This window comes from Apodemus sylvaticus, chromosome 7 (genome assembly GCF_947179515.1).
Source record: "Apodemus sylvaticus chromosome 7, mApoSyl1.1, whole genome shotgun sequence".
In the NCBI taxonomy this organism is placed as follows: Eukaryota; Metazoa; Chordata; class Mammalia; order Rodentia; family Muridae; genus Apodemus; species Apodemus sylvaticus.
Window position 1 is genome coordinate 25878678 of NC_067478.1, and position 21165 is coordinate 25899842.

At 46.2% G+C, this 21165-nt stretch overlaps 1 protein-coding gene across 1 annotated transcript in view; it reads left to right on the forward strand.

The window, feature by feature from the left end:
* The first annotated feature begins 4609 nt into the window (after positions 1-4609).
* Positions 4610-21165, forward strand: part of Clstn2 (calsyntenin 2) — a 593145-nt gene continuing 576589 nt past the window's right edge. The window contains exon 1 of the mRNA XM_052187584.1: positions 4610-4924. Coding sequence (XP_052043544.1) covers positions 4810-4924 — 115 coding nt within the window. The 5' untranslated portion in view covers positions 4610-4809. The remainder of the gene's footprint in view (positions 4925-21165) is intronic.

A 21165-nucleotide genomic window follows, 5' to 3' on the forward strand; every position in this document is an offset into this window, starting at 1 on the left:
ACCCAACCAACAAACCACTACCAACCAACCAACAACCAACCAACCAACCAACCAACAACCTACCACTAACCAACCAACCAACCAACCAACCAACCAACCAACCAACAGCCAACCAACAACCCACCACCAATCAACCAACCAACCAACCAACCAACTAACCAACAACCAACCAAACAACAACCCACCACCAACCACCAATCAACCATCCAACCAGCCAACCAACCAACCTACAACCAACCAACTAACAACCCACCACCAATCAACCAACCAACCAACCAACCAACCAACCAATAACCCACCACCAGCCAACCAACCAACCAACCAACAACCCACCAACAACCAACCCACCAACAACCAACCCACCAACAACCAACCAACCAACAACCAACCAACCAACCAACAACCAACCAACCAATCAACGAACCAAATTCCTATTGTATCAGCAGCATCTGTCTTTGTATCAGTTTTTTTTTCAGAGCAATGCAGAAGATTCAGTGATAAATTTAGATGCTTTTGGGCCATAGAGACTCTTTTACCTGCAGAGATGGTCTTGGGGAAACATTTACAATTCTAGTTTTTTGAGCACCAGTAGTTTTCCACCTGACTTATGCAACAAAGTCACATGGCTTCAACAAAACACACCATAACCAAAAAAAAAAAAAAAAAAAAAAAAAAAAAAAAAGACAAGCAAATTGGGGAGGAAAGGGTTTATTAAGATTACACATCACCTCGGGACAGGAACTCAAGCAAGGCAGGAACCTAGAGTCAAGAAGTAATGCAGAGCCCATGGAGGGGCGCTGCTTACTGGTTTGCTTCCCCTGGCTTGCTCAGCCTGCTTTCTTATGGAACCCAGGACCACCAGCCAAAGGATTGCACCGCCCACAAATGGGCTGGGCCCTCTCTGATTGATCACTAATTGAGAAAATGCCTTAATTAAACTGGATCCTATGGAGGCATTTCCTCAATGGTGGGTCCTTCCTCTCTGATGATGACTTTAGCTTGGGTCAACTTGACACAATACCAGCCAGTTCTTCAAACTCAAGTACTTTTAGTTGAATTAACATGGGTCATGTGGAAAATTTCTATTCAATTTTTCTTTTTAAAAATAAGTTTCCATAAGTAGGTATAATTTCTTTATTTTCTTCATTTATTCAGCTTAAATTATTCAGGGGCTATGTTTTGGGGCTTAATTGGGCAAAACACTAATGACCCTGGTGAAAATGAACAAGAACGGCTGTGTTCATGTGAGATCTGCTCCTATGAGATTCTATTTTCTGGAGCAGGGGAGATACTTATTTGTTAAAACTATTGACCCAGATGAATTGCTGGAGATTTGCTATTGCTTTGCAGGTGGGCCCCTGGATTAGAGGTTTATAGCAGCTAAGGCCTCTAGCTCATGAAATTTTGAGCGAGACCTTTAAACAAACAAGAGTAAATCAAGGATAAAGAGTGTGCCCCAACAAATTCAGAGCTGTGGATCACCATTTTGGTGATAATTGGCTACTTACACGGTCATTACTCAGAGGTGATGGAAGAGAGTGGTTTAAAAAGTCAAACCCCAGAGCTACCTTTTCTGATCTGATCCAATTTTTTTCATTGCTTATATTTCCCCTGTGCCTCTCCCTGAATCCATCACATATGGGCAAAAGATAGAATGTGGAATTAGGCAGATGTGAATTGATATTCTGCTCAATTATGCGAATGTTGATACGTTATTCAAACTTTGGGAGGTAGAAATCAGATCGCAATAAAGTAGGAAATAGCAACTGCTGCTGCAAAAATTAAAGGAGCCGGGAAATATAGGACCCTCATTGCCCAGTCCAGCATGAGGGGATGGGACCCGTTGGTTGCTGGGTTGCTTGGTATGATCCTTGTATCTGGAGTGACCCAGGAGAGTGTGCAGCTTAGTGGTGCACTGTATGTACAAACAGCACGCCTGGAAGTTCTTGTGATCTGAGTATTTTTAAGATACACTTTCTTACTTTCATTTACTTTATCCCAGGTCATTTTGTCTTTCCCTGGCCCAAGCAAGCCAAATCATGGTTTGACAGGCATTTCAGAGCCTTGGAAAGTAGGTGAAGATGGAAACATTTTTGCATTTATTAAACATTGACCATGTGCAGCGTATTGAGTGTCTCATATTCATTTTTCACTTCTTGTAATGACCTTATGCAGTGGATATAGTATTGCCTAATCAATTACTCCCAAACACGGTGACTTAATGGAACAACCATTTATATTTTTTAATTGTCAGCTGGACAGTTCTGACGTGTGCCCAGCTTGGCTGAGCTTGCCTGAGCTTGCTCATGTGGCTGTGGTCAACGTGTGGGTCATTTGTACTGACCAGGTTAAAGTAGCATTAGCTGTCTGGGACAGCTCAACTATGCCGTATCAATGTACACCAAGGTGTCTAACTCTCCTGCAGGTTTAGCCTGGGAGTTTCTTCTTGTGACAGGCAGGAGTCCAAGAAAGAAAAATGCAATCAAGAATGCTACTGTCCAGGTCAGAGCAAACTACGCAGCCAAGCTGAGAGCTGGAGTGGGAGAACACCATTAGAGGGCCCAGCCCCAGAGAGGCATGACTAGACAGAGGCTTCTGCAGAGCTTGGTCTAGCAAATGCTCTCCTCTTCCTTCTCAAGGAGAAGAGATGGATGATAGCCAAGCTGCACCTGTTGGTAAGCGCCCTAACCCCACTGTGGTTCTCTGTGATGTTCTTTCCTGGTCATTTCCTGCTTGAGGGGGATGTTTTACAATTAATTCTATTTTTTGCTTCTCATTATTTGGTCTGAATTTGAAACTTCATGTCAAATATTTGGGACCAGTTGATTTTAACAACAGTTAGCTTAAGGACCTCCAGGGATGGCGGTGTTCATTCTGTAAGGAGGTTCTTATTTGAGTAAACAAGGGGAGTAAATATCTACCGAATGGGGTGGAGCACAAGGAAAGAAAATGAGTCCATTTAACATTTCTCTCATTCCCTGGCTTCTCTGACTTTGCATGGTCAGCACCCACCACTGCAGGCTATTCTTTCTGGGTTATGACTTAAAACCTGAGAAGGGTGAGGTCTTGATGTTGGCTTGGTTCTTGGTAGCCCTTACCTTGCTAAGCCCCCATGTCCTCCAGAAACAAGAACAATAGGAATACAGGTGTTGCTTCCTGGACTAAAGAGGACCCTGCGGGCAAAGAGCACAGTCTGGGCTGAGCCCCCTGCAGCCACCAGGATTTGCAGCTTTTCACAAGCACTTCTTGGTGTCTCAAAAGTTTTAGTCTGTTTTCACCACCACAGGGCTCCCAGTGTACTGCCAGGACCACACAGGGAGGCTGGGCAGCAGAAGGCTCTTAATGTATTTTATGGCTTGGTTGAGTACTCCGAACTACACTTATTAATTATGAGATGCTGTTCAGTCCGTGTTGCAATATACACATTTGGATAATTGATTTGTACAGGCTTGCATCGAGCAACATAAAGAATGTGCAGGACCATAACCTGGGGACCTTAACCCCCTGCTTTCACCCCCTTTGGCTATTCCCAGAGGGACAAAACACCTTGTGTCCTTCGTTGCCTAACCCGGCATCTACAATCCTTTAGTGCTCAGGAAATATCTTGAATGAATGATGAACGAAGGGATAATTTTCTTTGTTTCTGTGTTTTTCTGTTTACCTCATTTCTCAACTACATATGACCCTTGGATCGTGAGAAAATAGCCTATCTGTGGAAATACAGCCAGTGATTTATTCGGAGCCGTTAGTTGATTTTGCTAGGAACCTTCTCGATCCTTTGGAAGCCTGAGTGTGGTTGAGACTGTGGAGAAGGATATGAACCTCACCTCCAGGGACAGTATTCCCTGGCTTGAGATTTTAGAAGGCATGACACCAAATGACATGCTCTTTCCCTAGGTAGTGCCAATGTAAAGGTTGAAACTTCTGAGGGGGAAGTTTGAATGGTTTCCCACTGCATACTTGAAGGTTGCCTTTTCTGACTTTAGCTAATCCCTCTGACTCCAGCCGTGGCTGTCCCTTGCTTCTAGAGATGGCGCAGAGCCCGGGCATTGCTACGCAGGTCTTAAGCGATCTCTGCCCTACAACTCCTAGAGGCATTGGCGTTTTGCAGCTCTAGCAAGCGCCTGGCGCCCTCCCCAGACCAGGCGGCATAGAGCGTCCATCCCTAGACCACAGCCAAGGGCAGGGCCCACAGACACACCATCCTGGCCCCTCTGCAGGGATGTAGGTTCAAAGGGCGCATCACCATAGGGCGGTCTGTATCTCTACCGAAGGTCCTCGGGCCGGTGGGTGATCACTTGGTTGTGGCGCTCGCAGTGCCTTGCGGATGCCATTTGGAGAGCCGCATGGGGGACCACAGGCCCTAAGGCTTCCCTGAAGGAGCCAGCGCCTGACCCAGTCGGATCACGCGAGCGAGCAGCATAGGGGATGGCTGAGGAAAGTTGGGGGGCCGGAGCTGCGAGGCGGGGGAGCGCGCAACCCCGCACCAGTGTCCGCGTCTCATGAATATGCACGAGCCGCCTCCCTCCCTCCGTGACGTCACGGGCCGTCCCGGGGTGAGCGCCGGAGCCGCTCCGGGTCCGCGCCAGTGAGTGCTGCTGTTGCCGGCGAGCGAGCGACGCGGCGAAGGGCAGCGGAGGCGGTGGTGAGGGCGGCGGCGGCGGCGGCTCCAGAAGCGCACCCGGCAGCGACAGCGAGGCGGCGCGGCAGGCACCGGCGGACACCAGCGGACACCGGCAGGCGAGACCGGCGCGGGCGGTAGGCGGCGGCGGCGGCGGCGGCAGCTCGGTGGCGGCGCAGGCGGTGAGGATGCTGCCGGGGAGGCTGTGCTTGGTGCCGCTCCTGCTGGTGCTGGGCGTAGGGAGCGGCGGCGGCAGCGGAGACGGTGGGGACAGCCGGCGGCGCCGCCTCCTCGCGGCGAAAGGTGGGTGCTGGGGAAGTTTGTTTCTCTCCAGGAAGGAGGCAGGGCGGGCTCGAGGGTTCGGACCCCAGACTTAGGCGTGCAACACCCACCCTTGTAGCAGCTTTGGCTTCTGCGCGCACGGTCCTCGAAGTCAGCGCCCTTAGCTGTGGACCCAAGAGGTTCTCCAGCTCAACCTCTGGGCGGGGTCCTGGCGCCAAGGAGAAGGGGAGGTCTGTGGAGTACAGAGAACTTTGGGGACCCTGTGTACTGGGGTGGAAGCATCGCAGTTTTGGCTCAGGGATGCTTTGAGCAAGGCAGGACAAGGGCGCTGTAGCCGGGGTTTGGGGGGTAGGTGAAGCAGGTGTCTGTCTGCTCCTGCCTTGGGGACAAGAGCCAGGGGCGTCTGCAAAGGAGCTAGACGAGCTGGACTAGCACTCCAGCTTGAGAATGGTGTGGGAACTTGTAAGCTCCTGAAAGCCTTGCCCGCATCCCGGAGCTCCGCAGGCTCCGCATCGCGGGCTCTGGCTCCCCAGAGAACGCATGCCCTCAAGATGGGCAGAGTCCGGAAGAAGCGCGGGATATGATGGTTGCTCCTGCGGCTCATACTCGGCTTTTCTCCGGAGGTCCGATTCTCCAAGCCCAGAGCTCCTCTCTGGTTTTTCTAATTGATCTTGACCTCTCTAATCCTTCAAGATTCTCCGGAACGCTGGCGTTATCAGGGGAACCTAGAAGCCGGCATGCCCCAGACTTTGACAGCTGTCTGGAAGCGCTGGGATGAAGCGCAGGTTGGGGAGTCCGCATCTGGAGGGCGGGTCTGAAACAGAAGGTCACGCGGTAGTGGAAGGCTGGGAAGCATCGCAGGAGTCAAATGGGGTGTGTGATGGTGGGCTCAGGGAGGCTGGAGCTGATTGCACGATGGAGCGCTTGGCTTAAATGGTAACTTGTTGATTCTCTTGCGCTGTTGACGAGGAGGGCGTGCTTTTGGTTATTGCCAGGTGAACAGGGGATATGTGGTCCTTGCAATTCTGTCTGGCGATATTTTGAAGACAGAGTTTTTGTCCTTGTTGGGGAAAGATTTGCAAGTAGAGACAGCTTGATTTAGAGGCTTGCTAGCCTAGCTGGGATGGAACGCACAGCAGCCTGGATCTCTCTGGGGAGTTGCGGAAGCAAGCCATTCCATTTGTGTTGTCTGGGCTCCGAGAGCTGCCTGTCATTTGCAAGTGATATATTTGGGAAGAGAGATATTCCTATTCTTTTTAATCTATTAATTTCTGGTGACAAAATCTGGAAAAGATTTTATGCAGGAGTGTCCAAACATTCACCTCTCCTTATTCCTTAACAAGGAATTTATTTTTTTTTCTTTTTTGAGAAGACAGAAAAATTCATTATGGAAATGTTTTTTTTAAGTGTTATGGTAAAAGGTTGTCTGTATGAAGAGACCAATGTGATATGCTGTTGTTCTGGTGAAAATAAGGATAAAACCCGAGTGCCCAGACGGTCGGTCTGTCCTCCTTCCAGATGAACACTTGGCTAGGCAGGCAGAGTTCATTCTTCCGAGGTCGTTTATCACATTGTTGCAGGTAGGAAGCTCACGGTGAGTAAGAATTAAGGAAGGAGTAATTTGGGAAGAGAACTCCGTGTATAACATGTTGCTGAGTTTGCTGAGAATGGGAAATGAGAGGAGAGGGAGAGAACAGAAATCAACAACAAATGCAGGCTTCCACAGATCTAGATTATGTGAATAATTATATATAAGATGATCTAAATCCGTAATTTTCTTCCCTTAGAATACATCCATTTCACGTTATTCTACTATAAAAGTTTTTTGGCCTTGAGAACCAGAGCTACTCTGGATTCTCCTTGTCTTTCTCCTTCAAACCACAAGGGGGCTGCAAAGAGCACAATTTACCATTTATTTATCTATTTACTTATTTATTTATTTATTTATTTATAAATAAACAAGTACTGTTTGGTCACAACAGACACATTTATTATAACAGTTTATTTAACATTTACAGGGCAGACTTTCTTTATTTTAATGCACTTGAAGTTTACATTTCTAAATCATATAATCCCTGAGGAGTATTTGGGAGAAACAATAAAACTAAGTTTTGTCCATGACACACACTGCTTCTGATAGCGCCATTTTTAAGGCCTCTATCATTTCTATTCCCATCATCAAAAAGGATAAGACTCAGGAGGGCCCGTGAGAGAGACCGAACAGAGGGATAGCTAGCCGTCTTTCTCAGTGCACATCTGAGTTCACGGGTGGGAAAGAAAACAACTTGGAGTGTGTCTGGAGCTGCCTAGCTGAGTGGCACAGGCCTTCTGAGTTGTACACACCCTCTGGACAACTGTTTTCAAGCGCTCTCCTGGTCTCAAACTCCTGGGAGATGGAGCATCTGTGTTCTGCCTTTGTTATGTCTTACTTCTTGCTGCAGGAGACCTAGATGCTAACTCCTGACCGTCACTGCTGGGGTTTTCCACCTAATGTTGAGCTTCCAGTGCAACCGTGTCCCAGAAGAAGACATACTAAAGTAGTTGGGCAGTTAAAACTGCTTCTTTGCACTCCTATGCCTAGGATACACATAAAAAAACAAGCCCTTCTTGGATTTCTTAATATGCCCAGGTTATATACATATGTACTATGAACCATGCTTGGGAACTATTCTAGGGAAAGGCACAATGTGTCAAAGAAAGATAATGAATTCCAGTCACCTGAAGGTTTGTGGTAAATTTAATATAATGCTAGTGGACTCCCAACCCCAAGGGCTCAGTACACATTCTCTTTCTAGGCCGGACTCCAGGTATAGAGATCATTCAACACAGCCCTTGGCTATAGACCATCAGTTACTACAGGCTCTCCTGGTGAGTGTGTGTGTCAGCAGGCCTGTGTGTGAGGTGGGACTCAGCACTTGCTTGTACCTATGGGAACCAGTGTTCTTGCTCAAAAAAGCAGCACTATTCTTTCATGCACAGACTGGAAACCACCTTTGAATACTGCACAGTATTACACATTGCATCGCCTGTCCTTAAGGGCACTGTGTACTCCTGCAGGGAATTGTCCTCAGTCATCTTGGGCTCTTCAACGGTCCATAAAGTTGCCGCTCCAGCTGAAGCACAAGGCCCCAAACATTTCTAAGCATTGAACTAGAGTGTACTCTGACCTTCAGTGGTCCCTAGTTACCTCCGGCCTTATGGTTAGGTTTTCCTCAGCTTTGTTCTCATTATTACCCGTGTAGTCACACATGGCCAAACTCTTCTCTAGGAGCACTCTGGGATGGCCCCTCACAGAAAGCCAAACCTCTGCCTCAGGTGTGTTGCTGTTTCCTTGCCTGATCCCAGACTGCTCTGTAGGTGTTCAGGGCTTCTCTGTACTGCTTGCACTGGTCTTGAGTTGTGCCATGAGCAGCCAATAGTGTTTGGCCTAGTGTACGCACCTGCATGCACTCTGGGATGGGATCGTTTTTTTGTCATAGACATTTTAGATTTCTCCCCTGTCCTGAGAAGTAAAATTTGAGTGTAGCTGCCAGAGAAACTTGAATCTTGGCCCCATTACTCCCTCATTAGATGAGATTAGGCAAAAATGAATTAATCCTTTGAGCCTTGATTTCCATATCTATAAAGCTGGGATACAGAGCCCCGTCTTGCAAGGTAGTTGTCATAACAGTATTCAGAAGGCTTCCATTTCAGATTGTGGTGTGAAGAACACTGAACATACCATAACTTTGATTATCAATCCTCAAATGTCTGGTTTTACTAGTATCCAAGACTTGGTAAACCACCCCCCCCTTGTCTGACTTCTTTGAAATTGAATAGCTTTGTCCAATCAGCTAAAACTCTATTCTCTCTGTGTCCCTGTCTTTCAGTTTCTCTTTGTATGAGGACTGTGCATGTATGAGCAAATACCACATATACATAATACAAACACACATGCACATACACATAGCTAATGTAAGTTGCAAAGCCTCCTGCCTCCTTTACTGCTCTACGAATGCCTTTGAAACTACCTTTTAATGGCCAGCCTGAAACTCAACGCAGAGGGAGCTAAGAGTAAGGCTTGGGGACGTGTTATACACATAGAAATAAGCAAGTGTATCTCCGTGTGCAAGCACCAGAGATGTGGGAGGTTCTGGTTCCTGGAGGAGTAACTCCTGTGGCGTGATTTGGCTCATGAAAGCAGATGGTCTGCAGGGTTGTTACTTGCCTCCCAGCTCGCAGTCCTGGACAGCGGATAAGTGGTCCTTTCCATCAGTGGCACGCCCAGCGTCTGAGATGATTCGTACTTACAGGGATGAGGGTGACCCAAACTACGATGACCAAAAGACAGCTTGAGACTCATTATCACATTCTTCTTTATTACTTAGCCCAGCACTAATTGGACCCTGTGGAAATGGTTCCATCAGAAAATTAGGTTTACAGGAAAGACCACACTGGGAGACCTTGGGAACTATTGAACTGAAGCCACTGGCACTCTACAGAGCAGAGGACGGAACTGTGGGGAAGACACAGATAGGAGGTCAGAAACATGCCTGTGATGGGAGTTAGAATTACCCAAATACGCCGTGGGCTCTGTTATTTAGCCTGATCAAACTGAAAGCAAGCACGGTGTCTGGCCTCCATTTTCCTGAGACAAATCAAGGCAATAACACAAACTCTAAAGCAAGAGGTGGATTGTTCTTGGAGCCCCAAAGACCTGTAAGGGAGGAGGAAATTGTCAAGGTTACATGTTGGGGAAGCTTTATGGAGAAGATGAGAGGAGTCTTGATGGGTAAGTGGAGACTAGTTAGGTAGATAGGGGTGGGTCCAGGATGGTAAATGCAGAGTGCTAGGAATAGCCTTGGTCTGTGGACTGACAACCGCAAAGAGCAGGCTCACACAACAGTGGCTCCACTGCCTGCATCCAGGCTCCAGAGCCGACAGAATAGTGCATGCTTATCGAGAGCATGCTACTTTTCTGATGCTATCTTCAAGCACTTTTCACAATTTGACCCTCATACGAACTCTAGGAGCAGAGATCAGAAAATCCAAGAAGGATTTGAACTTTCCAAGGACTCACAGAGGTGGCAGGACTGAAATTCCCAAACCAGAACCGTATGGCCAGCATGGATCCCCTGCTCGGGCAGCCTGACTTAGCAGAGTGATTCGATGTGAGCGTGAAGGAGGGGCCCCGAGGGAGGTCAGAGAGGCTCTGTGGGACCTAGAGGTTCTGCGAATCTTTCAGAACTGCTGCAGGAGTCAGCTTTAATGGAAGGTCTCACTCTTAGCCCTCTTTCTTGACTTGGAGTGAGCCTGATTTGTCTCCTTTCCCTGATGCCTCTCCCTAGCCTACTGGGTCTCATCTCAAGCAGAAAAGACAGCTAGCTGGCTCCTGGACCACGCCTTGCCAAGGGTCTGCAGCAACTGTCTTTAAGAAGGACCTGTACTTTTCTTTAAAGCACCCCAGAGTTTCTAAGGTGGATGGTGTCCCATTGCACCCCCTGCTTCTCCCGAGGATCTGCTCTCCGGTGGGGGACTGTACTTTCCTGCATCTAACCTGCTCCTTTCAAAGTGCATGCCATCTTCCTGTTTCCATAGAAGAGTGTGGCAGTCGGTCTCTAAAGGGAAATAAATGTGCTGCTCATCCCTTTGAGACTGTTGCTAAGCACTGTATTCAAGAGTGTGCCTCTCAGAGCACCTGAAAGTCCTCCAAGACTCAGCCATGCACCTCGGAGCTACTTCCTGAGTTTGGCCTGGCCTTTTTCCCATCAACTCATGGCTTCTGTTTTGTAGGGGTCTAAAATTCCCAAATGGATCAGGAAATTAGCCATACACTAAAATGTGTGAAAGAGTCAGACCTTGACGATGCCACCTTAAATTGGACGTTGGGTCTGCAGGCACTGTTCTCGCTGTGTCTGAGAATGTTTAATCAGCTAAAATTATGACTTACTTCTTTGGAGTTGTGGCATTGAATCGTCATGTGAAAATTGCCAATTTAAAATAAATGCACATCACTTCTGTATCTTCCACCACTCTCCATGATGGATGTATGATTTATTATGTGGTTATATACATGTGCAGCCTTCACTTAACTCCAAGTAGAAAAACTGCAGGGTGCCAGGGAAAGGCTATGGTTTTCAGTTCTCATGGTCTGGATTCAACAAGGAGCTGGGAGGGTCTCTGGGCTCAGAGCCTCTGGGCATCTGGTTTTCTGTAGGTAGGAAGGATATCCAAGGTGACCATTTCCTCTACCTCAAAAGTTCCAGGTATCCAGATAGAAAGCTCTGTATGTCCTTTGGAAGGATAAAGTAGCTAAAGAAATTAAGTGATCATATTTAAGAAATTTGTTTTGAGACTTTGGGACTCTAAACCCCCAAACAAAGCTTTAGATCTTTCTCCCTTCATCTTGTCTTGTAGACTCAGTTAATTATATTCTCTGAAGTTTGAATTTAGCTAGGAGTCCCTCTCCAGTTCTCTGATGCGTGTGCCACAATGTTGATGCTCCCCATGGTCATACATTAAATAGAGCTGTGCCAAGCCCAGAATTTTCAGCAAAATACCAGCCAAAACTGTTAATATTATCTCAAGCATTTTTCCAGTTTTCATGGATAGCTGCATTGCAGCAAATTAATTAAAACAGATAAATGTTAATCTAATGCATGTCTCCTTGTAATTAATGAACTATAGCCATTACAGGAGCATTTGATTTATTATCTTAATTTATAAAATGTTGAGTTTTCCTATAAAGTTAGATATAGTAATAGGAGAAGCTGACCCATATATAGCATTAGGAAAAATAATCACATTTCTATAAATTAATCACTCTCTAAAAGGATATAGTTCATTAACACCATGAACTGAAAGTGTTAGATGTAAATTAGATTAACCTTTTTAGTGACACTTCCATTTATATTGTGCATTCTCCTCAAACTTAAAGCACTTTACATATATTAATTCAATTAACCCTCCCCAGACCTTTGTTAAGTAACTACATATATCAAAGTTGGAAGGGAGGAGAAAGGAAACCCTTCAAAAATATTGAAGTCCCCGCCTTAGGATGTGTTATTTATGATTCCTTTGAGCAGCAGTTTCTCTGGACTTCCATAGCTTGAGAACATGGGTAGGTATTCACGTTTTTCACTCTTGCTGCCAGGAACCACTTAGCACCCTATATCTGAAGCTCGACACTTCTGCCTCATTCTTAGGCCAAATGTTGCAAAAAAAACCTTCTGATTTGCTGAGTAAGGTACACCCCATCAACTCTAGGTTTGGTGAGGGATGGGGTCTGTTAGATGGGTGCAGGTAGAGCCTGGGGCCTTCTGTGAACATCCAGAGGGTCAGGTTGCTGATTTCCTTCCATTCCCTGTACTCGACCATCTGGATTTAAGGGACAGACTCACAAACCATTGGAAGTTCAGTGGAGAAGAGGCCAGGAGCAGATGAAGGTGGGGCTGAGGCTTAAACTTCCTGCTCTAGGTTTCTGCTTCAGTCAGCTCTGGGAAGGGACAAGATTTCTATTCCTTCATCTGCTAGAATGAAAGGGAGGGGCCACCGCCCATCAAGCTCCCCCAATGAGCTAGCTCAGTTACCTGTTCCTCAGGGCAGGCATACTGAATGCAACTGGGTCTCAAGCGTTAGCTTGCCTATAGGATTGCCCCATCTTTCACAGGACTTGCAGTGTTTGGAAGCCTTTCTGTCATTGCCGAGGCTTCTGAGGACAGTTACACTCATGGGGATAGGAAGGGAATGGAGGGTCCCTTGGGGCCTAGGAGGTTGTGAGCATGCGCAGAGAGACTGAGTATTTCCCCAGCTTGAGTGTACATGGGTTTGATATCAGTTCCCTTTCCAACTCTTTTTGTCCCTTCAAGTCCTCAGGCCTAAACAGCACTTGTTTAGCGATGTGCCTAGACTACACTCTGAAATGCTGCCTCTTTGGGATGCAGTAAGTCCCATCTAACAGTCTGCCTGGGAAGTGGTGGTGCCAAGTCTGCTAAGGGAATGGCTAACCTAAAAGGATGAATCACTCACGACTAGACACGAAATTAAAGGGGGATGGAGTAATTTCGGAGTGTGGAGGATTCTTTTCCGTGAGTCTGAAGTTAGAAAATCACTGACTTTGGTCCTTTCAACCTCAATGGAAGGAAAGATGAAGTCCACGAGGCCCCAGGGTTTTACTTCCATCGCTCTCTCTCTAGATTCCCTTGCTATAGTGGAGAGATGGTGAATAAGGATTTAGAGGCAAGAGCCGAAAGCCAGGGTTCTTCTCAGGAAAGGAACAGGCTGCTAGAGAAGGGGTGAAGGCTGCATCTGCAGCACACGACATTTTCAGACTTCTAGCTATGTTTTGTTTCTGGTAGTTTTGTTTGCGGGAATGTGGGTTCTCTGAAGGTCATTCAGAAGCAAAGTAAAGGAAGGCTACAACCAGAGCCTGGGGCCATCCCTGGCTTCCTTTCTATTGTTCATTTTGTCCCTTTTCCCAAAAGAAATCCAGTTATTTTTGCATTATTTCAGCATTGGCCTCAATCTTGGGATGGCCATTTCTTGATTACTGATTTTAGAGTTGTATTTAAGACATTTCAATGATATTTTAATTAGAAACAGTGAGGAAAGGTGTTATTTTTCTTTTAAAATCACACTTCTATCCTTTCTCCCTTTGAACAATTTCTTGCCTTCTCTCAATTCCAATCTTCCAGAAGTTTAATGGAGGCCCCCATGGATATTCTTAGGAGGGGAATGGAAGCCAGGGAGTAGCTAACAACCTTTCTTTGGAGGTATAACTTTTTCTAGAATTTCCTGTAACTTTTAGGAAACCCAGGTGCCACCATTTTGTTCCTGAAGTATACCATAGGCTGCACCTTGGGATTGCACGTGCTCCTGGAAGCAACCCCAATTAAACTCCTGGGCTCACTGTCTTAGTCAGGGTTTTCTATTCCTGAACAAACATCATGACCAAGAGGCAAGTTGGGGAGGAAAGGGTTTATTCAGCTTATACTTCCACATTGCTGTTCATCACTGAAGGAAGTCAGGACTGGAACTCAAGCAGGCCAGGAAGCAGGAGCTGATGCAGAGGCCATGGAGGCATGTTTCTTACTGGCTTGCTTCCCCTGGCTTGCTCAATCTGCTCTCTTATAGAACCCAAGACTACCAGCCCAGGGATGGCATCACCCACAAGGGCCCCTCCCCTTGATCACTAATTGAGAAAATGCCCCACAGCTGGATCTCATGGAGGCACTTCCCCAACTGAAGCTCCTTTCTCTGTGATAATAACTCCAGCCTATGTCAAGTTGACACAAAACCAGCCAGTACAACTACTGAAGAACATTGTCATGCCCTGGTGAGAACTGAGCTGTGACTATCACCTCTGCAGAGCTGAGGTTCTCCTGCATCGTCCCTTTAGGCCTCCTTGTTCTCATCAGCCTCCTAATAATCCCCAGACTGTACAAATCCTAAGTGGATAAATCACACCTGCTTTCCAAACAGATCGTTAGAAACGATTTGCAATTTGTAATATTGGATGCACGTGTACAAAGAAGCAAAGATGAGGTTCTTAATTGGAAAAGCTTTGTTGTCAATTAAAGTGGGATGGCCGCTTGCAATGAGGCCTGTGAATTTCTAAGCCCGCAGCTAGGGCATCGGGGAACAGTGGCTGAGCTTTCTGGGTTGTGTCTATATTATCTGCAGAAATGCACAAATGGGACTCTCTCTGAGGCCAGAACATTTACTTTGGGATCTAAGGAAATGCTGGTTTAAGTGTGGGCATTAATACATGATTTTATGCACAGGGAAATACTACTTCTTTCAATCAAACCAAAGCCCAAGTCTTCTGAGGCTGGTAATAGACAGGACAGGAGCTAGAGGTGTGGGCTATGATATGTGGCTTGCAGTGGAGGGTAGATTCCTGGTAGCCATGATTTTGCCCTTTGTCCTATGGGTAAGAGTTGTTCTCTGGGTAACCCTCCTCGTGTGAGTTAGCTCCAGACTAATCTAGGGTATCTCTCGTCCCCCAACTCTGGTTCAAGTGGGAGTAACATTGCTCTTGGGATTCCAAGGCTGGAGGCATGGCTCAAGCAGGCTTTACTAGTTTTAGAGTGTGTAACAGGAAGAAGGCAGAAAGGATCTTAGAAACAAGAGAATCTCTCTCTCTCTCTCTCTCTCTCTCTCTCTCTCTCTCTCTCTCTCTTTCTCTCTCCAGATTTTGTAGTGACACTTATTATACTGAAATGAAATTTACATTTAAAGAAAGTATGTATATAATTTAACAAGCCATATGATGCCTAAGTTGAGATACACAGGAACTACAAGGGAAAAGCTGGAGCAGTATGTATTCCAACCTGTCCTGAAGGCCTACCTGTACTAAAGGAAGAAATGAAGTAGACGTTTGTTGTAAACTCGACAGTGATTTCATGTGAGCCACTGTGAATTCAATAGCCACAGACACATCCAGGTTTCTAGTATCTAGGTGCTAATGACATCACGAGCAGGAAGGTGGTAGTGTGACTTGTACAGCTGATGAAATGTTTCTGCTAACACTCTGAACAAGACAAGACACGTGCCTCCGTTCTTAGGACAGAAGACGCTGGGTCTGTTAGAGCTACACAGAGAACATCTAGCTGACCTGCTCCAGTGTGGCCGCTGTCCAAAAGAGAACAGTAAAACTCAGGTGGAGATGTTCAGGCACATTCAAAGACACAATATATCCTTTCCGGGAACTGTCATGGGGAAAGAGGAAAATTCTACTGGCTGGTGGGCAAGTGGAATAGGTCACCTTTACCAGGTGTTGTGCACCTCTCTCCTTCAGTCTGGTTCAGACTCACGCTGTACTGAGTCAGAGCAGCTGGGCTCACTCAGTTAAGATCCTTATGAGACCAGGTCTATGAATGTTCCCTCGTGGAAGGAGTTGGTAAACCCAGAAGTTCACAGAGCTCAGGAGCCTCTGTGATATCGTTGTGAGGCTCGTCCTTTCCCCAAAGTTACAAAAGAGGTGAAAAATGGGAAATTTGGAAGCTTCCATTAGTATAGCCGCTTGTAGTTGCCTTATCGGTAATGCAGATTTACATGGGCTGTTCGTGCCAACGATTCTTCATGCCTCTAAGCCACACAGGGGCATCTTGGTGGTGGAGTCTATCAAGCGTGCATTAGAACATCATTTAGACCAGAGGACATTTTGGGAGGGGTGGTTTAATATGGTGACACCTGCTTCTCTCCTTCTGTTCTTGATTCAAAGAAGTGGTAAGAGGGGGTAGTGGGCCCCTGCGTGCCTTACTCCTTTGGAGTGGGTGACTCCTTTGGGTTGGATATAAAACTAAAAATTTAAAATGATTCGGACTAAGTCTGCAACCAAATGTAGATGAGGAGCTGTAAACCTGGCTGGAATACATTTTTAGTGGTTGCCATCCACTGGGAAAGAGGCGCCCAACAGTGTGTCAGGGCAAAAATATAAGATGGTAGATTCAAACAACAGGATGGACATATGAACAGCACTTATATTCCAGAGATGAAACGTCCTATTGATGAAAAGCTTCCATTAAAAACGTAGAGGAAGGAAGATTTTTATTTTTATTTGTTTTTAAATCCCTAGGAATGGATTTATTCCTACTTCCCCTGATTTTGTTTGTTTGTTTTTGACACAACGTCACACTAGGTTAACTTGGCTAGCAACTCACAGAGATCTGCCTACCTCAGTCTACAGAGTGCTGGGGTTAAAACTTCCTTCTCCCTTCCTTATTAGATTGAAGTGTTGTTAAGGATGAGACTATTTTGCCAAATATTCAGCAACTTAGAGATGAAATGCAATTTAATGGTTTGATTTAATGGGAATACCACATCCTCTTACTAAGTGGTTTGGTGACATTTGGTACCTCTGTAATATTTGACTTGGAGTTGAGTTTATAAAAATTTTAGCCTAATAGTAACTTCAGGCCACTGAGGGATGTGTGTATTTTTGAAATGAAAAGACCTGGTTGACATTCTGATTCCAAAGTCAACATCATTTCTTATGCACCACCATATTTTCAATTATGATAGATGATGAGCTGTGAATTTAAAGATGGCTTTCCTGGAAGCTCCCACACAGGCCGTGTCTGTGTGGAATAAGGAGAAAAGCTTGACGGGAGGGGTTCTCACACCCACCCTTCTGACTTGACTTACTAGATACTTCTTTCTGAGGCTGCACTCTCAACCCAAATCTGCCACATTGGTTCCCTCTTGAAGTCTGGAAGTATATTTAGAAAGAGAGAATTTCTGTAATTTTCTGAAGTATTTACCTTCTGAAATGCTCCTGAGATAGGTAAACTTCACCACACACACACACACACACACACACACACACACACACATACACGGCAGCAAAAGGGGTTATGAAAGTCCTGACAGCCAGACAAAAGCACATCAAATGACAATTTGGAGGAGTAAGACAGATGGTTAGGATGTGTTATTTTAGCATCGTGTTGGCATTTCCGCATCTATGCAGGCCACTTCCAAGTAGAAGATGCTCAAAATGGACCCTAGGCTTACAATATGGCAGTATTGGGCAGTGGCTGAGGTCAGGATCCCATTCAGGCAGTCCTGGACTGATCACTTTATAAAGTACTGGGACTTTCTATTTTTCATATAACTCTGGAGTGTTTCTAGACCTTCCTATACCACAAGGTGACCATAAGACTGATTGGAAATGGCTGAATATTTTACCTATAGCCAGCTGAGGAGGAAGAACAGCTGGCCCTATCACCACCCAGTCCGCTGAGCTAGGAGAGTAGATGGTGTTGCCCTAGGGAGAACTTGCTAGCAGTGGCTTGGAAACTGGAGCCTCCCCCTTGCAGAGGACGTGAGCTTCGGGATGTGCCCTATGTTTGTCTTGACTTCTCTGTGGAATGGGTTTTCGTCAGGCTCAATGTGGTACAGGTGGCTGGATGCCAAAGGCAGATCGATATAAGACACGTGTATGGAGAGAGCTATGTCTCTGTGGTGTAACATGCACACGCATGGAGAAAGCAAGGTCTCTCCACATCTCTACAGTGGATGGTTGTAACAGCTCCTGTCGGTGCCTGGCCACATCTCCTTTGTTTGTGTCTGCAGCCTAAATCCAAAGAGAGCCTTGTGCTTGTGGCTTTTCTCTGGCCGCTAGGATCCTAAACTTGCAGCCACAGCAGATCACAGGTTTTAGGAAATTTATACTCCCAGGACCTGTTTCAGTCAGTGGCTGCCAAGCGTTGGCAAATCCTTATGCCCCTCCCCATGCCCTCACTGCCTTTGCGTGCAGGTGGCAGACATCTGAGGGACCCAGCATTCCAGGTACCTGTGGTGGTAACTGGATTCCTTCTATTCCTGTCTTACTCTTGCACTCCCCTTTCCATCCTCCCTTAGATTGCCCCTCAAAAGCTGTACTGGGGCCTAGACTCGGGGCCTACTTTTGAGGGAACCCAGACAGAGAGAGACTGGGCAAGGAAGCCATTTACAGCAAGTGTCCTTTTAGTACTTCTCTGAATCCCCTGAGGCAAATCTTTGGAGACTGGAACATCCAGTGCCTTCAGACATTCGGCCAGACTTGCTTGGCAGCTCTGAGGCTTCGTGGGACATTTGGAGAGCTGTATATGACTTCTGGGAACTCTCAGTGCTCATGTGCAGGACTTAGAACCCGCCTTCATACCATCTGGGCCTGGAAGACTTTGCTGGAACAAATGCACCATGCAGTGATCTGCAGCTGATGGACACGGGGCTCGGAGGGAGGAGAAAGAATTTCTCTATACCCAGGCTTTGGAAGGCTTCTTGAGGACAGCGTTGAGCCCAGGTCCTTGAGCCATGTCTGTGCTATGAAGACTCCCTCTGGCTGTGAAAAGAGTTGAGCCAGGTCTGATGCCTGCAGCCCATGTGATCCAAGTGTCTGGGGGAACATCTGGCACCCCTGATCACAGCCAGATTTCTTGAGTGTCTATTTTCAGTATTTTCTCAGATCACCTATAAGTAAATTTGTGAAGCAGTTAGCTTTATCACCCGAATTTCCCTGGCCAGTTTGGAGCAGCCCACGAAACTGAAATCCTTCCTCTCCCCAGAGCCTCCAGCGCTCACAGGTCTGAATTGCTATGGCCGTTCAAATATTCCAGACAAGGCACCAAAATCCTCGCCGATAAAAATCCTGCCCTTTCTCTGAAAGACTAGATACACTGATCCATTGTCAGAGGCACAGCTTGATGTGAATTAGCCCATCAGCTTAGCGTAGTATCATGGCCAGCTCACAGGGATTTAGCATTTTCTTTTTGACAGACAAATGACTTTATTTTCAGAGATGAGTGTTATCAGCACATAAAATATGTGAAAATAAGGAATTGCTGGAACTGAGTATAACATCTGATTATCAGAAATGTTCTCTTAATTCTGGGTGACTGATGCATGGTGTAGGAACTGTCTCTGGATCTTGATCACGGTCCCTGGAAGCTGTTGCAGGACTGCTCCAGACTCAGGCTCTCTTCTCAGAAAATGGGTACAATAAATCTCAGCCCAAGAGGTTGCTATAAGGTAAGTTCAAGGTTATAGAGGTTAGCCTCCAGGAGGCTGATGCCATGGTTATCTGTTGATAACCAACAGTCTATCAGCAATGCCTTTCTTACATTCTCAGGCCCTGAGAAGTGGGTTGGTGATGATAGTTTGCCTCTGCTCTGTGATGCCTGTGAACCTGACTGGAGGTTGAGATCCTCTGGATGTTTCTTCAGATGACTGGGATAGATATCTCAAGGGCTGGACCTTACTGAGAAAACTAACCAGATCCTGTGAGGGCCTCCATACATGGCTGGCCTCCCTGGATGCAGGGAAATGGAGGACAGCACCTCCTCTTGCCTGGAAGCTCAGGGCTCCAGCACACAAAACAGAATCTGCAGGTTTTCTTGTGGACTTGTCTGGATCTCACTCCTAATGCTGCTAGAGCAAGGACCTTTGCGGCACTTCAAGTGTGACTGTCCCAAATGAATGGCTTGACATTCCTTGGTCTAATCTGGAATGACCGTTATGCCTCTAGAAAGGATAGGTAGACAGAGACACACTTACTGGAAAGTAAATCTGGAATATTCCCTATGAGGGAATAAGTACCCATAAAAAGAATTCTGTAGTCAGGCAGTGGTGGCGCTCATCTTTAATCCCAGCACTTGGGAGGCAGAGGCAGGCAGATTTCTGAGTTTGAGGCCAGCCTGGTTTACAGAGTGAGTTCCAGGACAGCCAGGGCTACATGGAGAAACCCTGTCTTGAAAACAAAACAAAGCAAAATAAAACAAAACAACAACAACAACAAAAGAATTCTGGGAAGGCTGTGGTAAGAGAAACCCAAGGACTAATGCATGATGTTAGGGTATATGAGTCTGAAGACAGTTACTCTTCTTTGTTAAGTTACATACAACCTGCCCTGCAACTAACACAGAAAGCATTGTACCGTAGACAAGTATGTTCTGGATACTTACATGTACCAACTCATGTCAACCCCATTTGAACTCTGTGAAGTGCATATCTTGATACAGTTGAGGAAACAGCTAGGAATGTTTAGGTAATTCATAAGTAATGGCTCTAGTACTTGAGCCCTGGTCACTGACTTCAGAGCCTTTGCTTTCTGCCTTGCTGTAGAATGCAGCCTCTCATGAGATGAGGGAGTTCATAGATTTTGTTTTGTGTGTGTGTGTGTGTGTGTGTGTGTGTGTGTGTGTATGCATTAATCGTATTCCTGGCTCTATTCTGTTCCTAGTAAGAGCAAAACACGTGTCTTTTTTATGTTCCCCTCCCACACAATTTGAGTGTCTTAGAAATGAGGACTGGGTTTGGCAGAGAGGCCTCCATCCCTTTGAAGTGGCTCTGCCTGATGATTGTCTTGTTAGCGACACCTGCTGGCCCAGGGTGTCAGGGAGAATGGGGCAAGCATTGTTCTTCTCATCCTATTCTCTGAAGGAGATTTTGCTCTGGTTTACAGTTGAAGTATAGCTTTTGAAATGGCAGCACAGAAGGTCTACTAAAGGGTTGTCCCACTCGGAACAGACTCTTTTATTCCATTGCCAGGTTCAAAGCAATAACCATGAAGCAAACAGAAAGAAAGCTCTCCAAAGAATAGTGTGAATGGCTGACAGGTTAAAGCCGATGTATAAATGCAACATTTGCATGACAAAGACCCTGAGTCCAATGCTGATTGTCATTCACCAGTAATAGGATTCCTTGAAACGCTGAAGGTCTTAATTAAATAAATACGTAATTTATTTTTTGTTGGTAAAAGCTTTTTGCCTCAGGAGCTATTCAGGCTAGGATATCATTTCCTG